We start from the raw sequence: 22,004 nt of genomic DNA on the forward strand, positions 1-22,004 counted from the left end.
TCTTATCTAGGCTTCCTGGGAGATTCTGGTCCAACCCTCCACTACTAAAAATGGAATTCACAAGTAAACTTGGTCACCTTTAATCTATTGAAATACTATGGAAAATTTGTCTTTAATCATTTCAGTAAAATAATATATATATATATATATATATATATATATATATAATATATATATATAATATATATATATATATATAATATATATATTTATATATATATTATATATTTTATATATATTTATATATATTTATATATATATATATATTATAAAATAATATATATATATATATTCCTTATTTGAGCCCATTCAAACCTGCAGCTACATTCACAACCCCTTTTTGTAGTTTTTCCCTTAAAAGACGTTGATTCTGTGTATTTTATCATACCTTAAGTTAATTACATGAGGTACTACTATGTTAATTTTAATTTTAACTTTCATTTACCTTGTGATTTTCTTTGCTGATGCTGAATAGGAAGGATGAGATGAATAAGTTTTACTAAGTCCCATGTTATTTTTAATCTTTGACTTAGAGGGGGAAATATTTTTCAGTTAGTGACCAGTCTGCCTTGAAGGCTTGAACTTTATTTCATCTAAAAATCCTTGAACTTATATAAATAAGGACTTTAAGAGACAGACAATTATTTTTATTTAAGTACAAATTTGATTGTCTTTCATTGTTTTGCATCTTACTCCTTTAAGGTAAATTATGGAATCATTTAAGATGTAAGCTCTTATCTTAAAATAGGTATCTGCACTCAGATTTCATGTTTCACTTGTGATATCTTCTGACATTGTTTTATTATAACCTTTAGTGATAAAATAAATAATGTTCAACTGTTTCAAGAATTATGTGTAACATCAATACATTGCAGTTGACAGGCGACACTGTAATTTATAGGAGGTGCTCAGCTTTGTAGAAGGAGACATAAAGCATAGCCATACATCACACAAAAAATAATTTCGAATCTTGGCATGAATTTAGACTAAGGGAGAAAAACGAGACAGATAATATCATTCTTTGTATCATCTGTCCAACATATAACCATGTGTAGTTACAAAGCTCTGTATCTTAATTTCTAAATTTCTCAAAGTACATTGTATTTATTCTGTTTAAAACTTGCTGCCATCGGTAATGTTTCTATGGTAACTTTTAAAACACTGAAAACAATTTTATGACTTTAATTCACCTCATGAATCTAATGACTGGCTCACACAGAGATGCCTATTCTTTCTATTCATCCTGAACTTGCCCCAGTTAGTAGGCAAATTTCCACCAGACTCAATAAAAAGAAAAGAAGGCTTGATGGGGCAGATTTCCAAAGCTACTTAGTTACTGAACAACATAAACAGAAAAATAATGAAAGCTGCAAAAGTATCTGCAAGCTAATGAAAAAATTCCCATTGATTGAATGAATACAGCATGCATTAAAATATAGATTCCTAAGATGTGTTTCATCATCTTAATAGGAGGATTTTTTGGTGCAATAATCTGTACTGCTTCTCATGATTTATTTTACACATAATGGAATATTTTTTTTAAATCTTTCTGTTGTTGAAAATCATTCTGGTGGTGACTAAAAGTTACCCAGTCTATATACGTTGTGTATGATATTAAAAAAAAAAAAAAAAAAAAAAAGAGAGAGCATTATCAACCATGTTGCATCTGTCTTATAATTAAGAGAGTCACTGGATATACTTCACTGAAGTGTTAATAGCCAGTGGGATAAAATGCAGGGGAAGTACAAAACGTAGTAAAACAAGTGTCAGACTGTCTGGAGGATCTTTTTGATAATGATGCAACATTCCCCATTTTGTACAAAAATGAACTTTCCAAAGGACCAGGAGTATTTCTGTTTTCTGGGACAAAAAAAAAAAAAAAAAAAAAAAAAAAAAAAAAAAAAAAAAAAAAGGCAACAATAACAACAAACAACAACAAAAAAAGATATACAAGCAGCATTACTTTTTCACTAATTAAAGGAGACTTGGATCCTAGCGTATACTTTTTAATTTCTCAAATATTCCAAACTATGAAAAGACAGAGTAGAGAAAAAAAAAAAAGTAGCAAACTTAGACAATTTTCTTTCCTTGACTATCCCTTCAGTTCTGATGAATGGTCAATTTTCATTATTGATTGTTCGCCATATCTAACAGTAATCAGGAAAAAAAAAAAGCTGGTCCAGGCAAACTGCTGGCAGTCAGAAAGAGGTTAGATTCTTTTTTGTGCAATACCACAAAGTAATTCTGCTTCAAGTATCAGCAGTTGTCCAGAGTTCTGTATGAACTAGTGGCATTACTAACATTTTCTGAAGCTAAATTGCTATTACTAATAACTCTGATGCTGAAATAAGTGCTATCAAACAGTAGCAAACATATCTAATGGAACTGAGCTAACAAAAGTGTTGGCAAACATATTTCAGTGTAGTCGCAATCTATTTCGTGATGGTCAGGGTCAGCACAGAATGTTTCAAGACCTATAACCTTGCATGTTGTACAGTCTTGTTAACAGGCATGACCAGATAAAAGTTAATTCTATTTTAATTGGCAAGAGTTTCTAATAAAAATCAGTGCTGCAAACACAGACTGCAGAACAGGAAATGCAGACAATGTAGAACTGAAAATTTAAAAGACTTTTTAAGTCCACAAGTCTCGGGATTCTGTAGGGTTAATTCAATTTCACACTTGTGTCATCCAGAGCAGAATCAGACAGTGTTGCAAAATGTATCCTATTGCAATACATAATCTGAAAAAGTCTGAAAAGATCACTTTTTTAGCTGGAGTACAATCAACCTCCAGCTACACTCATGCAGTTGAGAAGTGAGTCTGGTACCTTCATTTCACAGGGAGGAAAAAGAAATGTGCCAGCTAAATGAGGAAATGAATCAAGGGTGATTAAATGGGAAAGATGTTTTATATTCAACAAAGATGGATATGTGAAAAATGAGTTAAATGAGGAAGGGAAAAGGCTGTTTGCCACAGTGGCTCGAGGTGTTATCAGGAGATGAAGGGAAGACAAGAGAGATCAGACCAACATTTCAGTGAGAAGTTTAAAAGAAACAATTGGGTTTTGGTGTTTCCCCCCTGGGCATGTCAATAATATAGGTGAGTGGGTCACTCTGTAATGAAGTGTTTACACATTCATGTTCTGCATATGATTTAGCTTCCAGCATGAAAAGATCGGGGAGCTTGTTCACAGATATGCTGGGAAACATCTTTAAATCTATTTTAGTTAGATGTGCAGTTGTTTCCAGCCTCCTGAGGCAGTTCTCACTCTCCACAAGAGCCTGCACAAATCTCTCTGCTCCTTCCCTTACGCTTCACTGAAGGGCCCAATAACTGGAACGAGCTGGCTGAGATCAGATGCATTGCTCAGGCTGCCCAAAGCAACAACGAGATAACCAGGCTGGATTACTACTAGCCCGTGATGGACAAAACACTACCGCTTATCTAAGGGCAGTATACGAAGTACCCCAGCTTGTAAAGTGATTTACATAGCGGCACCGGTCTCTCCGAAGTCTCAGCTTTCTGCAAGCAGCTCCAACAGCCCTGGATGTGCTGGGGGCTTGTTTGCAGGCAGGAATAAAACGCAGACACGGGGAAGGGTCTCGGGGAGGACAGCAGGGCAAACACCTCTTCGTCCCCGCAGGCGTCCCCTGGCAGTGACAAAATCTCCTTTAACAACCGCGTCGATTCGCCAATTGCTTGAAACCCCCCAAAACGTCTTCTCGCTGAGGCTGACACGCTCGACCTGCCCCAGGACGAGGAGGACGGGCTCCGAGAAGGGACGGCGGCGGCGGGGTACCGAGGTAGGGAACCCCTCGACCGGGGGGCGGCGTGAGGGGCGTCCCCAGCCCCGGCAGCTCTCGGAGCCCCCCCGGCGGCCGCGGCCCCGAGCCCCGGGAGCTGCGGGGAGGGGAGGGGGGGGAAAGGGGTGGGAAGGGGGTGCGGGGTAGGAGGCGGAGGGGAGGCGTGGGTGGGCGGAGGGCGCGGGTGGGGTCTGTCCGTGACGGATGGGCCAGCTGCAGGCCAATGTTTTAGAAAAGGGGGGGCCGGCTCGGCTTTAGGAGGTGGGTTTGGCCGCGCCGCTGACAGCCGCTGGGGTCCCTCCGCAGGATCCCGACCCTCCTTCATTCCCTCCTTCCTTCCCTCCGGCCGCGGCCCGGGGCGCCCATCGCGGCGGCAGCCGGCCGGGGCGGGGAGCAACCGGCGGAGCGCGTTTCCCTCGCTCGGCAGCCACAGCCCCGCAGGCGGCGGGCGGGGAGGGAGGGAAGCTCGGCGAGGCTCGGGAGGCTCAGCGAGGAGAGGCGAGGCGAGGCGAGGCTCGGGGGTGAGGAGCGGAGGGGGAACGCAGCGGGGTCCCCCCCGCCCCCGACGGGGCTTCCCCGCCCCAGCCTCCGCTCCGGTGCTGGGCGGCGGCACCCCCCCGGGGAAGGCACACACGGAGGCGACCACCCCGCTCTTGTCTTCCCCTCTCCGGAGCTCACCCCCCGTCCCCTCTCTCCTCCGCGCAGGTCGGAGCTGACAGCCCGACGGGGGTCCGGCCGCGCCGCGCCATGCCCGCCGCCCTCCTGCTGCTGCTGCTGCTCGGCTGCCGCCCCGCCGCCGCCGCCGAGGGCAACGGAGCCTTGAGACCCCCGGGTCCCGGCCTGCAGGGCCCTCCGGGGGTCGCCGAGGCCGCCCCTCTGACGGCCGGGCCCCCCATGCCGCCCAACGCTTCCCGGGCGGCCGTGCTGCCCAAGGGCTTTGGGGGGGTGGGCGGCGGGCGGCCCCGCTCGGCCTCGCCCCCCATGTGCACGGGGCAGACGGAGATCAAGGAGACTTTCAAGTACATCAACACGGTGGTGTCCTGCCTGGTCTTCGTCCTGGGCATCATCGGCAACTCCACGCTTCTGCGGATCATCTACAAGAACAAGTGCATGAGGAATGGCCCCAACATCCTCATCGCCAGCCTGGCCCTGGGCGACCTGCTGCACATCATCATCGACATCCCCATCAACGTCTACAAGGTGAGCTGGGGACGGGAATGGCCCGGCAGCGGGCTCGGGGGTGCCTGCAAAAACCTCAGAGGGGGGCGAGCACGTCGGATGTCCTCCCTCCCCCCCAGTCCCTGCCCTGCCAGCTGGAAATGGGGCTGAGGTCTGCACTTAGGGGTTGTCAGGCTCCAAAAGCCGCCTGGGAGCAGGTGCTTCAACCCAGGGATGAAGGACCTTAGCGGAGTAGGTCGATGCTCAGTGGGGACGTTGCCTCTCCCTTTCCCGAGGAATGGAAGGGAGGCACCGAAGGTCGACTTCTTCTGTGTCTGTGGGTGCTGCTCAGTGCTACAGGTTCTGTTGGGGCAGGGTCAGTCATGTACTTCACGTGGGCCCACACAATTGCTGGTGGCACAGGGGCTTTCAGACGTCTCTTTAACATTTGAAGTGGTTGTGAGGTGTGATGCTCTCCTGAGCTGTGAACCCTTTCCCCAGTGTTGCAGCACGAGCAGCTGAGGGAGGGAGCCACACCTGCTGCTCTTGCACCCCTACTCCTTAACGTGGTAAGACTTGCTACAGGAGTATTATCTCGGTCTCATCTCTATCCAGCTTAAGCAGTCCGTGTGTCCTTATGAATTCCTTGTGCATGTGAATCCAGCCTCTAGTTAGGATGAGCATTCCTGGGAGGGATGCTGGAAAAACAAGATACCTTCTGCCATAAAAATTTGCAGGCCAGGTTGCTGAATGCCTGTCAATTATTGAGTAAAGTGAGCACGAGAGCCTTCACCTATTGCATCTTATATGTGTGGTTTTAAGCTCTGGGCTCTGTTACTTTTTTCTTTGGGGAAAAAAAGTAACATTGAAAGTTCAGGTTTTGAGTTTAGTCTCTTGTATCTATAGTGATTATTCACAGAAGCTGCTGAAGTGGGAGAATACTGTATATCTATCCTGTTAAGTACTGAAGCATTACAAAGCAGGGAGTTTAGAACTCATCATGACAGTGTTAAACTCCTGAGCTGGGTAATTTGGATTACACGAGAGTTATTCATTTTGTAGTGTCAGTATTTTCCATGCTATATGTTTGTCGTAGTTTTTGTGAGAGGTGTGTGAAATTGGAATTTATGAAACAAAATACTTAAACTGTTTTGAAAAAGTATTTCTCTAAAATATATTTTTTTCTTCTCAAAAAAAAAAAAGAGTACATGGATAGCAGTTGCTCACTACAAGACTTTGCAATCTCAGTGACACCGTTTTAAAATTAAATTAATGATAAAATGCAGTTATATGCCACAGCCCTTATCTTGATTGAATGTCATCAAGTATATCACCATGAGAAGGTTGGAGTGGGAGGAATAAAAGGTCAGACTGCAAGCTGCTAAATATTATACCAGCTGCAAGTCTGAGATGTTTATTGTGTTAGGAGGAGAATTTTGGGAGCAGCGCAATAGCTCTCAGGTGCTCAATGCTGCACTGCATCTTAATGAAGGGCCCGTAATAGAATTAATTCATTGGTTGGAATAGTGAGAGAAATACTTGCTGGTTTAAAACAGGACTTTTGAATAAATGTAATTAAAACCAGCCTTTAAATATTGTTTGTTTAATCAAAATTAAGATTTGAATGCAATTTAAGGTGATAACTTTTTTTTATCAATTATGCATCCACCCAGAAAGCAATGAGGGGCAATACTGCAAAGCAAACACGCGCTGGCTATAATCACCCAGCAGTGTGGCAAAAACAAAGGCTAGGGAGGCCTTCGTTTGTAAATCAAGTATAACAGTTGTAACTTGCAATTTGAAACAATTTCAAAATGAATGAAACAGATGTTCAGAATTGCTACCAGATCCTCAGTTAGACAGCTACATGAAAAAGAGTGTGAAAGAATTTCTTCTGTTAAAAGAATGCCATCAGCTTACTCAACAACTCATGTAGTAGAAAGTATGAAAGTGCCTGTGAACACTTTCCAGACAGATCCAGAAGACAGAACTCAGAATTCGCACTAGGAGCATATTTTTATTAGCTATTAAATGTGATAACTGCAAAAGATGTCCCCTGTGAGTATTTAAGTTAAGTGAGTAAGTAGCTGAAAAAATACACGAATGAACATTTAGATCACTCATTTGAGGGTATCTGAAGGAAAAAAAAAAAAAAAGAAAAGAAAAAAAAAAAAACAGATATTACGTATACTGTGAGATAAATGCAGTCCAATGTGTAACATGCCTATTAGTCAATTGAAGCTGGTAAATTTAGTGAATACATTCTGTAGAAAATGTGAAGAATTTGAATTCTTCACACAATCAGCAAACGGGGTACAAAATTAGGGAAAAAGGAGCGTTGTGTCCTGGCAAACTGAACATGGGAGACCTTTTCAGCTTTCAGGGTCCTGGCTTCGGCTATACCCCCAGAATTGCAGAATGTGAAGTAGAGAAAAGCCTAAGACAATCATTCTTCAGCGTGCAACAAGATGCTTCGCCAAATTCCTGACAGTTGTAGCAAAAGTGTGAAGATGCTCTTATGCCTAGATCAGCTCCTTCACTGTGTCTTTGTTAATCTGAGGCTGCAGTTCTTTAAGGTGTGAATGTAAGGATCAGAAGGGTACAGTAGGAAATGCTGTATTCCAGTGGTCAGCAAGCCTTTTAAGTCCTTCTCTTAATCTATGGAAGATGGGAAGCAGTGGCCATCTTTCCTTCTGATTTCTCTGCAGTTCCAGAAGGCTTATACTTAGTTTCTCAAATTGTTAAAGGTGATAGCTCTCATGTGTCAGATACCAAAACAACATCAAGACTGAAAACCCCAAACTTAATGTAGTTCCACAACATTTGGGTAGTCCTGTGCACAGCCAGGAGTTGGACTTGATGGTCCTTGTGGGTCCCTTCCATCTCAGGGTATTCTATGATTTCTGTGGTTTCTATTACCTCTGCTTCTCATGTATATATCCGTAATAATAAAGGAACATATAATTTTAAAAGCTGTAATCAAATAATATAATACCCTGCTCTCTCTTCTGACATAAAAATATCTCTCTTTCTCTTGTTTTGTAATACTCATACTCATATATTAAATTCAATTTATTGTCATGTTCCAATAGATATTCAGCGGGGTAAAGAACATATCCTCTGCACACTTTTGTGTGGCTTTCTGAACTTCAGCTGTCAATTTGCTATGACACAAATGAATGAGGAATGTCTACCTGAAAATGCTGTGACAGGTTCCTTTATCTCAGAGTATAGTGGTAGAGTAGAGAAAATAAATGTCAGAGAAGGAACAAAAACTGGTCTTTATCCAAGCGAGTGATCAAAGGCCAAAGTCAGCTTTGTAGGCAATGATTTTTTTTTTCTATGATACGTTTTAGGGATTACATAAAAATAGTTAAAGAACATTATATAGCATTGTCAAGCATTGGTAAGATAAGAAAGAAACAGATTAGGGACTGCATACCACATGAAGACTTAAATCAGCCCCCTTGTTAATCCAGCTGTGTTCTGAAAAAAAAGGCAGGATTTCCATGGAAATGTCTTTGTGATGATATAACTCCTACAATGCAAGTACCTACAGGGCATAAGTCAAGGTTGCCTCCATCATGATAAGGCCAATCTTTTCCTAACTTTCCCCCAAAAGTAAAGCTGCTTGTCTTCAGAGAACATTGTTTCTGTTCTATTACAACACCTTGCCACCTGTCCTTCTGGTGTTAAAGAATATAACCATTTTTTAACATGGGAAATGTGAACCATTTCCTTTTGTTCAACATCTGAACCATTTACTTGAGGTCTGTCAAAGTTCATCTTAGAATTTCTTACTCAAAGTTTATTAATCTACAACCATATAAAGTAGGATGTTTAGTTGGCCTAAGATCATGGTCAGCGAATGCACTTGGCAAATACCTGAATTGTCCAGTGGAGGAACTCTACAGACAATAGTGGCTAAATTTGTTCTGTAGTTAGATGGGAAAAGTCTATGCTGATGTCCCATATATGGAGTAGTAGAAATGCCTGTACATTGAAAGTGTAATGTATGCAAACAGTTTTCATGACAGATCTACAAGCCAGAATACATTAGACAACATAAACATAGATTTGTAAATTAATTTTTCATTACATATGCATTTGTTACTTATACATTCACTCAAAGATGCATGTGACAAATTTCAAAACAAGATTTCATCTTCTCTTAATTATTTAGCTTCACCCCGTGTTTATGCTTCCCTATCTGACAGCAGCACAGCTCAGCTTTCTTTATTGTTACTTTTGATTCAGTCCTTTTACTGGGTTTGTGAGATTGCAGAAACTTTTGACTTTGAGAAGACAGGATAAGGTTTCTGTCATTTTCAAGATGAATGTATGATATTGCTCCATCTTAATTCAATATTAAAAAAAAAAAAAGTTTGCAAGCAAAAGTTACTCATAAAGACACATGAAAAAGAAAATTATGTGCCTCATGTTAAGATGTACACTGCTTATTGGATAGATCAGTAAAATATTCTTAGCTTAGCTAATGAAGGAAATAATTTTTTTTATCTAAAGAGCAAATCCCACCCCGACATATGAATAAGTCCTAATTATTGTTAAACATTACTAAGTATTGCAATGTCTGACTCAGCCCTGACTGTAACCTTAATTTCCTGAGCAAACTCATTTTTAAGAAAGTTTACTCCTGTGAAATACTGAAAAATTCTTTATCTGCCAGCCATTTCATAAATACATTGAAAGAAATGTTGCTTATGAATTAGGTGTACAATTGTATGTCTGATTTCTCATGTAACTCTGCAGTTGAAAAATATGAAAATCAAGTCCTATCATTGTGAACTAGACTCACTGTGAATGCAGAGCTAGCAGGAAGTAAGAGTTCCTGCTTTGCATTTCCATGGGCATTCATTGCTTGGAACTAGGACACAGACATAAATAAGTGCATGACATGCTTCTTCTTCGTGTCTTACTGTGGAAAGTCAACAATAGTGGGTTGGAGCCGTGGCATCAGCCCTCTCTGGCTGGTGGCCACAGCAGCTGAGCCATCAGGAGCAGCATATTGTCCTCACGTGCTAGCATATTCCAGCAGCAGATTGCTAACAAACCTGTCTTCCTACACAACCAAGAGGAAGCAGGGCAGGAATTGTAATTCACAGGTGTGTTTCTGAGTCACAATATCTCTTGGGGCTACTTTCATTGCTGTGATGCTTTCACATCATCTCAGGCTCTGATCTGTGCCTAGTCTGAGAAGGAGTTTGCTAGGAGTGCGTCAGGTGTAGAAACAGTGCTATCACAATATAATTAGTTCATTTCAGTATTAATTCACATCATTCTGCAATGTTTTCTTACTTTTTACTCAATTTAATTTTCAACACATTTCTGTGCCTTAGCAGCTAAAACTTCACTCATGTAAAACAAATGACAATACAATACTGGAAAAGGTCAATCGGAATACAGCCAGTGGTAGACTTCTTTTGGCATTTTACTTCTGAAAACGCAACATTATTTTTCCTCTTTCCTGCCATTTGGCAGTATCTCATGACTCAAAGTCACTTGTCATTTCTAAGACTGCAGTCTCTTTGTACAGATACCCTGTTATGAATCATAAGAAAATAATTCTACCCATATGAAATTTTATTAGGCCACATCTGTACTTCAGTAAGAATAATCAGTTGTTCTTGTCCACAAACACTTTGCAATGAATTTTTATTGAATACTTTATAAAGGATTTTCATGGTACCGTAAGGCACTGTTTTGAGGAGATGGCAATACAGAGTACAAATGAACAGAAGCATAGTTCAGTAGTTAAAACATTCTGCTTTTATTTTACTATCTATGTTTTCAAGCTTTTGCTGCAAAGCATATCATTAGCCACTTGCAATACCATGGTAGAGAAATTTGTGACTCATGCATTAAAATTCTCAAATTTCATAATACATCAGCTGCAAGAGATAAAGGACATGTTTTTCCAATCCAACAGACAGCTGTGTGTCCATTCTGCTCCTGATTTAAAAGCTGGATGAATGAAAGTAATATTTTGATGTGATGCTAAACCCAAATTAATGCACCCTTTCTCTCAGTAGAGCACATCCACTCATGTGCAGCCCAATTATAATCCAGCCATATGGCTTCCAAACTAGAGCTGGCTTAAATCCAGGCAGCTTGGAGCACAGGTGTGACCGTCTGCACCTGAGAGATAAGCGTTAGTTCTGGGAAGTCTCATGTGTGGCTAAATTGTTATGATTTTAGTGCAGAGAGACAAGGGAGTGTTTTGTACAGACACTGGCTAGTTGTAGCTAAAATTTTTCAATAGTATGTGTTAACAAAAACTTGATCAATGTTCTGGGATTTTAGTTTGGTGAAGAGAAAAATACATCAATTTAAAAATGTGTATATATATATATATCAGTTCTGGCTTAATATATACAAATGTACAATATATATTATAAACAAGTATACAATGTACTTGCTACTAAGATCTTGATTTCTATAGCAACTTGGTGTGTGGTAAGCTGGATGTTCACTGTCTGATTGTTATTTATTAATTATTCCAGGGGTTGTTTGATTCTGTAGATTGTATATTTAGAAAGCCTGTGATTTTTCACATCGAAATCTTAACAGCAGTTTGTTACTATCACCTCCTTACAGCAATTAAAAAGAAGTCTTAAGGAGAGGCTTTACTGAAAATACTTTAATTACAGTCTGAGTTATTTTCCCACATCACGTAAGCAAAACATACTGTACAGTCCTTACAGCCTCCTCCCTGCTTCCTCTGTTTTATTGCTTTCCATGCAGCTCTCAAGAAACATAAATCCTTAGAATTTATTTTTCTGCTTCATTCCTGCAGAAGCATTACGCTCTTCATCTTACTTAAGTAGATCAATGTAGAAATAGATCAAAGCAGGTTTATGTTACAATTTTCCTACTGCTGCTCTTTCAAAGATCCCATTTCAGCATAGGACTAAAGCAGAGTTTTGAAGGTATTCTGATACTTGAAAATACTGGTGGGCACTTCATAGGGATTTCTAAAAGCATATGCTCATGAAATGTTGTACTTAACTTCCTTTGTGTTAAAAAATAAAATAAAATTATATTAACGTTTTTGAAAAACTGTCTGTCTTGGCCCGTGTAACTGCTTATTCCTAGATGCATATAGACATGTTCTTGAGGGCTTTGCTGAACCAAACCAACACGAGCAGGCAATTCTGTGGCTATCTTCAACCATTTTGGACCTCAGCAGAATCTAAATATATGGTGACCTATTTCTTTTCTTACATTCCTCTTTAAAAAGATGATTGAGGAGATCTGAGATGAGGGAAAGATTTTGTAATCTTTTTTTTTCTTTTTCTTCTTTTTGGCAATTGCCATTGTTCTTTCTTCTCCTTTTCTATTTTGAACTCCTCTATCCACAATAGATCCAAGAGGCCCCAATTGAAGAAAGTTATGAAAAACAGATCCATAGAGATGGGCTTAGATAATGTAACTAATTACAGAAACTCAGAAGGTTTACTTTTGTATACAACAATTGCGACTATTTCTTGGCATAATCTCTATTCTGGAGGGCCTTGTTTTTATGAGGAATTGAAAGATTTGGCTGCTGCTGTGATGTATTTGAGCCATTAGAGCAGCTTGCAGCAGTACAAAGATCAAATATTTCTAAAATGCAGCTACGGGCAAACAGTTCATAGTGTCAGCCACGAGGAAGTGCTTTCTGTGTCCAGTAAATCTTGTTCTCTAAATTAGCTATAGTGTACCACTAGGGATGTGATGGAAGATTTCCATGAAAGTGTAAGACCCAAACTGCAAACCTAAATCCAACCTAGAATTAATCCAGCCTGAGAATTATTGTGCTGATTTCTTTCTTCCATAGCAGATACAGGTATATGCAGCTAGCTCTTTTGGTGTATTGTAATATAGATTATTGGAAAACTGGTCAGTTGGTCAGTAAAGATTTTCAATGCAAGATGTATCTGATCTATCTTAATCTGAAATAAATGAGATATTTACTTCAAATTAATTGGTTAGGATCCTTGAGTGTCAAGTGGAAGGAAGAGGTCCCACAGGAAGGCCCCTCCTTTAGTCATTGGATGGTCAGCTAAAAACTATGAGATGCATTGCCCTCCAGTGTTGCTTACTTTCTCAGCTGAGGGAGCCTAGACACCAAGCTTCAATTACACACCACCCCAGCTGTGCAGTTGTAGCCTTTGCCTCTGTTCTGATGAACCTCAAGTTACTTTCTCTTTTTCTAGTAAATGGAGAGCTACTTGCAACATTTAAGAAGCCATGAACACTCTTCCCAAGAGAGAGGGAAATCCCCACTTCTCAGTCATTTTTCACCATAAACACTGAGTTGGTGAAGCTGGAAGCAAAATGAGTGGAATTGTAGGGCTTGAAAAGTGAGGACTAAGCTTTTATGCTTATTCTTGCTTAGACAGGGACTGCCTGTGTTGCTACTGTCCTATTTTTAGGACATGTACCTTAGAGACTACTTTGTAAAATGGCTCTAATTGACTTAAGTTTTATAAGCTGGAAAAGAAAAACAAGACTATTTTGCAGCTTTGTGAATTATTAAAAAAATAAAAAGTTCCATTCTAATCTCTGTACTCTTTTCACAGCTACTTGCAGAGGACTGGCCCTTTGGTGTTGAAATGTGTAAATTAGTGCCCTTCATTCAAAAGGCATCAGTGGGCATCACAGTGTTGAGTTTGTGTGCCCTCAGTATAGACAGGTGAGACTGTTTTTTCATCAGACTCTATAATTTCTTTTAAATAAGAGCATTGGCTCAAATTCTCTTCTCCATTCAGCTGATGTGACACTAATAAGTTAAATTTAAGCCAATTAAACAAGATGGCCTTATATATATATATATCTAATCTGCAAATGCATGCTGTTTTTTCAGGTACCGAGCAGTAGCTTCTTGGAGTCGAATTAAAGGAATTGGAGTGCCAAAGTGGACTGCCGTTGAAATTGTACTGATCTGGGTTATATCAGTGGTATTAGCTGTTCCGGAAGCAATTGCATTTGATATGATTACGATGGAATACAGAGGAAAGGATCTCAGAATCTGCCTACTTCACCCCACACAAAAAACATCCTTTATGATGGTAAGACACTGAAATTTGTACCATAGCTCTGTAGAACAGTTCCATCAATCTTTCCAATGATCTGTGGATTGCAGTGTTCACAAGCGTATATAAAACTTACTTGAACACAATGTTCAAATGAAATTCTGGCAAATTTCTGAAATGCGTTGGTTAAAAGAAGAACATTCAGAAAACTGTCCTTTTGTGGGCGTGGGGCATTTCATCTGTAACGTATGGATGCTTTTTGGAGACAGACTAACCAATTAGTTATAGTACACTTTTCAAAATGGTCAACATTCAACACCTAACAATACTTTTTTGCTGTTGTGTTTTGTTCTGCTTTTTCCTCCTAGTTTTACAAGCAAGCTAAAGACTGGTGGTTGTTCAGCTTTTACTTCTGTTTGCCACTGGCTATCACAGCACTTTTCTACACTCTCATGACCTGTGAAATGTTACGAAAGAAAAGTGGGATGCAGATTGCTTTAAATGATCACTTAAAACAGGTAAAAATTTATCCCTGACAACTTTGCTGACAGTAATACCTTTACTGACTCTACTGCCACATCCTCTTGTTATTTTACGAAAAATTCAAAATCACTGCTAAGAAGTACTTCCCTAGCAGTGGTGCCAATGACCTTGCATATATATCAGAGCCATCAGAAATCTAAGACATTTACTGACCATCACAAGACACTTTTTCTCATTTGGTGTTAATCCTTCAGACTTTATAGGTTTTGTTTCTTCTTTATAATAATGAGAGATGGATATTTTGTAATTAAAACTAAGATCATACTGTAATATAGAAAACAGTGCTGTAAAGTTGTTAATTGTTTTGAATTAATTTCATGCCAAACTGTAGTGAGGTTAGCTGTGTATCAGAACAAAACACATTCCAAAATACATTCCAAGTTAGGAGTGCACCAGAGGGAAACATCAAATGTCATTAATTTAATTCTACTAAGGCAGAATTAAACTACATTAGTACATATATATGTGTTTCTTCCTTTCCTAATAGCCTTTTAGTTTGCATGCTAATTTGCAATGGTAGCGTAAATAAGTGTAATCATCTTACCTTGATAAAGCTGTAACTTAAATCTCTTGGGACCTTTAAAGTAAGGCCTGAGATCAAAGCACAAGAAAATGCAGTTGTAAACAAGTTGTCATTTGAAAGTGATTAGGCAGATGACTATCTTCCACATTTTAATTTAAATGACTGTTTTTGTGTTTGCCATTTTTCATATTATTACTCATACTTCTATAAATTAGAGATACAGAGAATCGGTGGAATACATCTAAAACAATAGAAAAGATTAAGTACATATTCAAAGAAAATAAGTTACTCTGATGTTCTATTAACTCCTATTATGATAGGGTTTTTATTTTGTTTATTAAACATTTAGATATTAGAAGGCAACAACAATCAAGAGAGAGACAGAAACTGTAATGATGTTCTTTCCAATTTTCATTTTCAGAGACGTGAGGTGGCCAAAACTGTGTTCTGCCTGGTACTTGTTTTTGCTTTGTGTTGGCTCCCTCTTCACTTAAGCAGAATATTGAAACTCACTATTTATGATCAAAAGGACCCAAATAGATGTGAACTTTTAAGGTGAGACTATAAACAGAAAATACCTATGTGCTGCTGGCATGCTCCATAAGCATACTTGGATTTCCTAATGAACTAACTTGTTCTGTATGCCTGAAGTTGTCTCTGCTTTCTCATCCAGTACATTCTGGTTTCGCTCTGGTAGCAGACTTGGGAAATTATGAGGAAGCCCACGAACAGAGGGCTTCTGCCCTGTTTGCCCGGTCTTTTTCCGCATCCCTTTTGGGACTGATGTTCTATCTTCTGGTGTTATGTGGATATAGGGGGGAGATTCTGTCCCCATTTTCCCTTTCAGCTGAACAGCTAGGATTAAAACTGTGAAGAAAACCTCACAAATCTTTGCTCTCACAAGTTATGATGATTAGATCTCCTGAAACTACTTTAATAAGAATGGTCTACTGATTCAAACCTTATTATTTTGCACAGTTGTTACTTCCATAAGTTAATTCTATTGATAGAGGTCCATTTACTGCTATATTTAATAGATCATCTTCGTTGAGTAAAGCTGAATCTAGTTTTCATAACTGTAAACCTCCACTAAGCCTTTTCAGAGAAAATGTGAAGAATCTCACTAACTTTAATTTCCACACAGCTTTTTTCTTGTGATGGATTACATCGGCATTAACATGGCTTCACTGAATTCCTGCATCAATCCAATTGCTCTGTATTTGGTGAGCAAGAGATTCCAAAACTGCTTTAAGGTAAGAGACTGTTGAGAGCTGCACCTCTGGTTAAAAGACTATGTCAGCAGTAAAATGCATTCAATAACACAGAGACTGTTTTAAATGTTCATTAAATTTTACTTTAAAGTTATGATAGGTATTCCCTCCCTTTCCTGATGAAGCTATGTAGAAAGGTATTAAAGCGTTATAGGGACTAAAAGAGAAAGCAAAAGAGAGAAGCATAAAATAAAGCTTGCTGGTATTATGCTCATCAGGCTACATCACTTCCTGACTGGACCTGGCATGTGGCCACTTTGAGAGCCCTGACAAAGCAGGCTCAGTCTGCTCTGCAGAGATTCACGTAGCCATATCCTCTGCAACCCGACAGGGAGGGCACTGACCACATATTCCTCACATCCTGACTGAGCAGTTCAGTCAGTAGGCACTTAAGTAACAAAGAGGGTACAAGTATTCCCTTGTGCCTTTCCAACACCAAGTGACACACCTGCTCAGAGTTTTAACTTGGTTTAGGTAAATAGCCCCCTGACACTCATTCTCCATATAAGATTTGAGCCTCTGGATTACAGTCCATCTCCCAGCAGTACTACAGCCTTCCAGCCACCTCAATCTATCATGTCTGCTTGGAAAATGTCTAGTTGGTGCTCAGCAGCACCAAACAACACCAGTGTACTTGGAGCTTTTTTGAGGCCCCTAATTGTCTTCAGACACTGTATTGGGGTTCTTACATTACCACACACAAATTCGTAGACTTTTCTTTTGTTAAGAATGTTAACAGTTGACCATTGCTAGGCTTAGTGCCTAGTTGTGTAACTTGTTTACTGGCTGCATCTTTCAATTGGATATCAGTCAGCTGTACATCTAGTAGCACTGTGATATCTCCCTCATAATTATAACAGCACATTACTGAAGCTTTAATGTTGGTCTCATCTTCCCTGTCTACATTGCTGGAAACTGAAAGAATCACTGGGTCTAAACACACAGCAGATCAAGCCTCAAGTGTGGAAACAAGTGGGCATGGGAAGAGAAGTCCGCAGTAGAAACCTGACATGATTTTGAGCACCCAAAGCCAGTCCATAGCATCAGCAAAAGGACTGAAGTGCATCTAGTAAACTGTGTGTAGCTTTTCACTATTCTACCGAGTTCTCATTTTTTCCTGCTCTAAAAACGAACTAAACAGCATGTGACTCCAGAAGTATAGATTACTGTGTATAATTTTTTACAAGAAAGATTATCAAAAAAAGGACAAAAAGAAGTCTCATTTCATTTTGAGATGCATTTAAACATTTCTCTTCCTGCCGTCCAGCACTCAGGTTGCTAATGGGATATCCCACTGCGTAGTTGCCACTTGAGCAATGCAGAGCATAGCCTTGTTTCTTTGCTTATGCTGCAATGCCAAAATAGCAGCTTGCATGCTTTCCATTTCCTACTGTACCACTGAAGAAGGGCAGTGTTTTGGTGCATTTTGCAACATATGAAAAACAAAATGATGCAAAATGTTTATTCTTTTTATTTTTACAGTCATGTTTGTGTTGCTGGTGCCAGTCCAAAGATCTGTTGTCCCTGGAGGAAAGGCAGTCCTGTTTAAAGTTCAAAGCTAATGACCACGGATATGATAACTTCCGCTCCAGTAACAAGTACAGCTCTTCATAAAAACAGGCATAAAAGGTATATTCTCTTACATTAATGCTGGTGCCTTTTTAATGAAATGGTAACATTTAGAAAACTCTAGTTTTGTGTTTGCACAAAAACAAAAGAATATCATTTTAAAAAAAAAAAAAGTGAAATCTGTGCAACTCTCAAAGTCATGGACATTTACAAAACTCTAATCTATAGAAGATGAGGAAAAGCATAAAAAGTCATTGTTAGCACTTGAATACTTCTGAATCAGCACTTCCAAATGATCCCCATTTCCTGTATATTAAACCGTCATTTGTATTCACTGTAACAGTTGTAGGAACTGGAGTCACGGTAATTACTAAGCAGTATAATGTAACTTTAATTGGATCAAAGCCAGTATTATTATACAACTCAATATATTATCTTTTATAAAGCAAATTAACCACCATCACTATTGTTTTGTTTTGTTTTTAAAATAAAACCTGAGATATGTTGTAAAGCGAGTTTAAATGTAAAAAAGTAGAATTTTTTCAGGGTTTTATAGAGGTAGATAATGAATTAAAGGATGCAGTCAAGTTGAAAGTGCATTTCACTCTGATGATTGTTTTTACCTACTGTGGTTGGAAGGAACTTCCAAGACCTCTATAAATACCATTCTGTAGCCACTTCACTTGTTCAGTGCATTTGGCAGCACTTGGGTATGGTCCATTTCACTGTTTCCATGTTATTTGTGTTTAATGGCAGCAGAGGAGAGGAGAGAAAAAAAAAAAAAAAAGGAAAAAATGTAGAGTAATAAAACCATAGAAGCAATGGCTAGTATTGGAAACTAGTTATTTTTAATTGAAAACAAAATGATTCTATCCCCTGTAAACAATGGGCATTCAGGAGCCCTGACAGCTTTCTCAGGATACATTTGTGACAATTTACAACTGTTTTTCTGCAATCTGTATACTGTCCTGAGGCAAAATCCTTCAGAAACAGCAGGTTGAAAAAAAATGTAACAAAGCAAAACATTGGGAGAATTTGAACATTTGTTTTCATACAGATTTAAATTTTGATAAAGAAAAGTAATTCACAAACTGTACTTCTAAAGAACAGTACTATGTAGCACACTTGTCTTGATTCTGTTTTAAAATATTCTACTTCTGTAGTGCCATATTTATGGGCTTAAGAAGATGTGTGATAAATTTCTGCTTCTGTAAATAGTTTAGTGAAGCTTGATTAATTATAAAGTATTAAAATATGGGCAGGACCCTATAAGAAAGCAGAAAGATAAAAATGCCTGTAGTAAACACTATGTGTATTGCCAGGAGCAATGCACATTTTGTATATACATGACAGGTCATTCTTTGGCTTTTCATTTCCTACGAATTTGTTGCAGATGTCCCCAAAGACTTATTAACATATTTTGTGCACTAAGGCATGAGGTTTGTTTTTTTTGTTTTGTTTTTTTTTTTAGGAAAAGACATGTTTTCAATAGGCGTGGTATTTTATTGTAATAAAAGTATTTATCAAAACTCAGGATTATTTTTTTTTAATTTCCAAATTTCGCATGTAATTTTTATCTTTTTTCCAGCGTTAATGAACTTCATTTTTAAAAATTTTTTTATCTTCCATGAAGTGCCTTAAATATACTCAAGATGAAAACAGTTTTTCTAAAATGTTCAGCTGATATTGCCTCGGTTGGGGTTCATCTCAGCTGACTTGAGGTAGCTTACACCTTGCAGACAACTGAAAATAGGAGAGGTGAACTCCATCCCTGGTGTTGCCCCATCAACAGCTAGTAAGTCTATGCCTGTAAAAACAAACTGAGGATGTATGCACATGCATTTGGGCATGTGTAAGTGTGTGTTTGTGTGTGTACATGCAAGTGTGTATGTTTTCTGCCATTAGGTTGCTATTACTATCTTTCTCTGCAGCACATACACCCAACTGCTATAATGCTGAACCTTTGAAGAACAAAACTTTTAATACATTTATACGTTTATATTTATAAAATATTTTTATTTTAACTTTTGTGATAACTTTCTCATGGGAAACCATGAATATCACTTCACTTCACCACATCTACAGCTATTTCTGTGAAATGCATTTCATCTGTTAAGAATGGATAATCAGTTAAAACCTACGTTTGATGCTGGTCAGTGTTATTTTCATCAAGTTTTATATCATTACAATATTGTACGTGTATATTATTGTTAATTTTTATTTAAAATATAGGTGTTGTATTGGCAAGTGTGTAACATTTTTCATTTTTCCTGGACTAACTCTTTGTTAGGATGAGTCCTGCTAAGTCAGACATTTAAGTTTTGCAAATAAAGACCATATATGCTGCCCAATTTTTGGAGTAATATATACAGATTAGCACACTTTTTGTCTTTTTTTGGCAGTATTTTTCAAAGCAGTATTTTTACTGAAGGTATAATTTTCTTTAATAATTTTTTCAAAAATTCTACTTCCATACACTGAAAAGAATACACAGGAGAGCTCAAATGCATTTGTGTTCTAAATAAAATTAAACCTTCAATAATGAAAACTGACATTTCATAAAGTCCTCAGTACAACTCTATTCCTATGTCCACTGAAATCAAGGAATGTTTAACATTCATTTCAGTTTAACATTCAATTGGAGCAGAATTAGAACACAAGAGCTTTTTAAAATGCTGAGCTGAAATTTGCTGCCTTTAATAAAATAAATAAATAAAAAGAAATAAATATAAATATAAATAAAAATAAAAAAGCTAACTACTCTCTTCTTTTTTGCATGAGGGAGTTGGAAAGTTAGGAAGAGAAAGGGTAAAATCAGCTGTTGGTGTAAAACAGCCTGCATAAGGCTCATTTCAGCCTCAGATAGAAGGTCACGGGTAACAGAACTGCAGAGAGGCACTTGCATCTTTGCAGGAGTTCAATCTTGTGTGACAGTCATCGGTCCCAATGGCCTGAAGAGCTGATACATTATGAAAACAAACTTGGAAGAAACTACAACACAACTGTATTTTGGCCTTCAAAGGGTAGCTTGATTTCACTTCTTCTGGCACTCTGAATTCTGCCTGCATACAGCTCTCTCAGAGTTAAGAGAGGGGATTTCAGTCTTGGTGATCTGAATTGATACACTGGCAGCATACCTCAGAGAATCAAGTGGAAAAGTCAATAGTTATAGAGCATCTACTGTGAGCTTTGGTATTTCACTGTCCTGACCAGCTCTTAATCGGTTATAACACAGTTGGCTTAGCAAGAGAATGTTGTTTGTACTAGAATAATGTTAAAAGGATGTTTTTTATTGTTCTGTATAGCTGTGTAAAATAATTTTATATTTCATTTTCTGTGGTCACTCAAACTAGAAACCTCTTTGGTTCAGACAATGTAAGCAAACTAAATTACCAATAAAATATTCAAAATTTTCATTCATTAAAAAATAAAATGTCTGACTTTTTTCTTCTCTGGGATCTCATTTAGTGATTTAACTGACAGGTAAAAATGAAGTAAGCATTTCAGAATTAAAAGTTAAAGTCTTTGGTCAGGATAGCTTTATACAGCTTGTTGAAAATTGGAAAGAGTTCAGACTTGCATACGCATTGCAAAATTGTCTGTTTGTTGGAACAATCAGTCATGCCTATCTTTGCTCTGCTTGTTTTTGCTCAAAATGCCAGTTGCAATCTCTTCTCTACACACCCATATATAGTCAGAAATCCTCCTGTGTTAGGGACATAACAGAAAAAAAATAGGCATGAAACTTTAGACTTGCATGCATTCTATACTGGAATAAGCCTCATGAGAACCATCACCCCTTTGTATGATGACTGTAATATCCTACGCATTTCAATTTACCTTTCCTAAAGCAGTGGAAAGCAATATCAATCTAAATTTTCTGTAGCTGGTCAAGGATATAACTTTTTATGTTTGCAGTATTGCTGCATCCCAAAATACATGTATATTTCCTGTTATTAGTGTTTGGATCCAAATAGTTTGGTTTCCTTATGTTTAGTTGTTGTTTTGCTGCATCTGTAAAGATTTGTCTTTTTTCCTGGTCCCAATACCTTTATCACATAGCTTCAAGTATCCTGTGCCTGGAACAGAAGCAGCTGTA

The 22,004-nt window shown here is 38.6% G+C and overlaps 1 protein-coding gene across 4 annotated transcripts; it reads left to right on the plus strand.

Moving 5' to 3' along the window:
• Positions 1-3,322: 3,322 nt before the first annotated feature.
• On the plus strand, positions 3,323-21,356 carry EDNRB (endothelin receptor type B). Of its 4 annotated transcripts, none has more exons than XM_027442901.3 (8): positions 3,323-3,806; positions 4,512-5,006; positions 13,547-13,659; positions 13,831-14,035; positions 14,368-14,517; positions 15,487-15,620; positions 16,210-16,318; positions 17,819-21,356. In XM_027442901.3, the coding sequence occupies exons 2-8, from the start codon at positions 4,554-4,556 to the stop codon at positions 17,948-17,950; spliced, it is 1,296 nt and encodes a 431-aa protein (XP_027298702.1). In that variant the 5' UTR covers positions 3,323-3,806; positions 4,512-4,553; the 3' UTR covers positions 17,951-21,356. The 4 variants fall into 4 exon arrangements, with proteins under 4 accessions (XP_027298702.1, XP_038037997.1, XP_027298697.1 ...); XM_038182069.2 differs by lacking the exon at positions 3,323-3,806 and adding an exon at positions 3,986-4,067; XM_027442896.3 differs by lacking the exon at positions 3,323-3,806 and adding an exon at positions 4,074-4,327.
• Positions 21,357-22,004: the final 648 nt, after the last annotated feature.

This window comes from Anas platyrhynchos, chromosome 1 (genome assembly GCF_047663525.1).
Source record: "Anas platyrhynchos isolate ZD024472 breed Pekin duck chromosome 1, IASCAAS_PekinDuck_T2T, whole genome shotgun sequence".
Classification (NCBI taxonomy): Eukaryota; Metazoa; Chordata; class Aves; order Anseriformes; family Anatidae; genus Anas; species Anas platyrhynchos.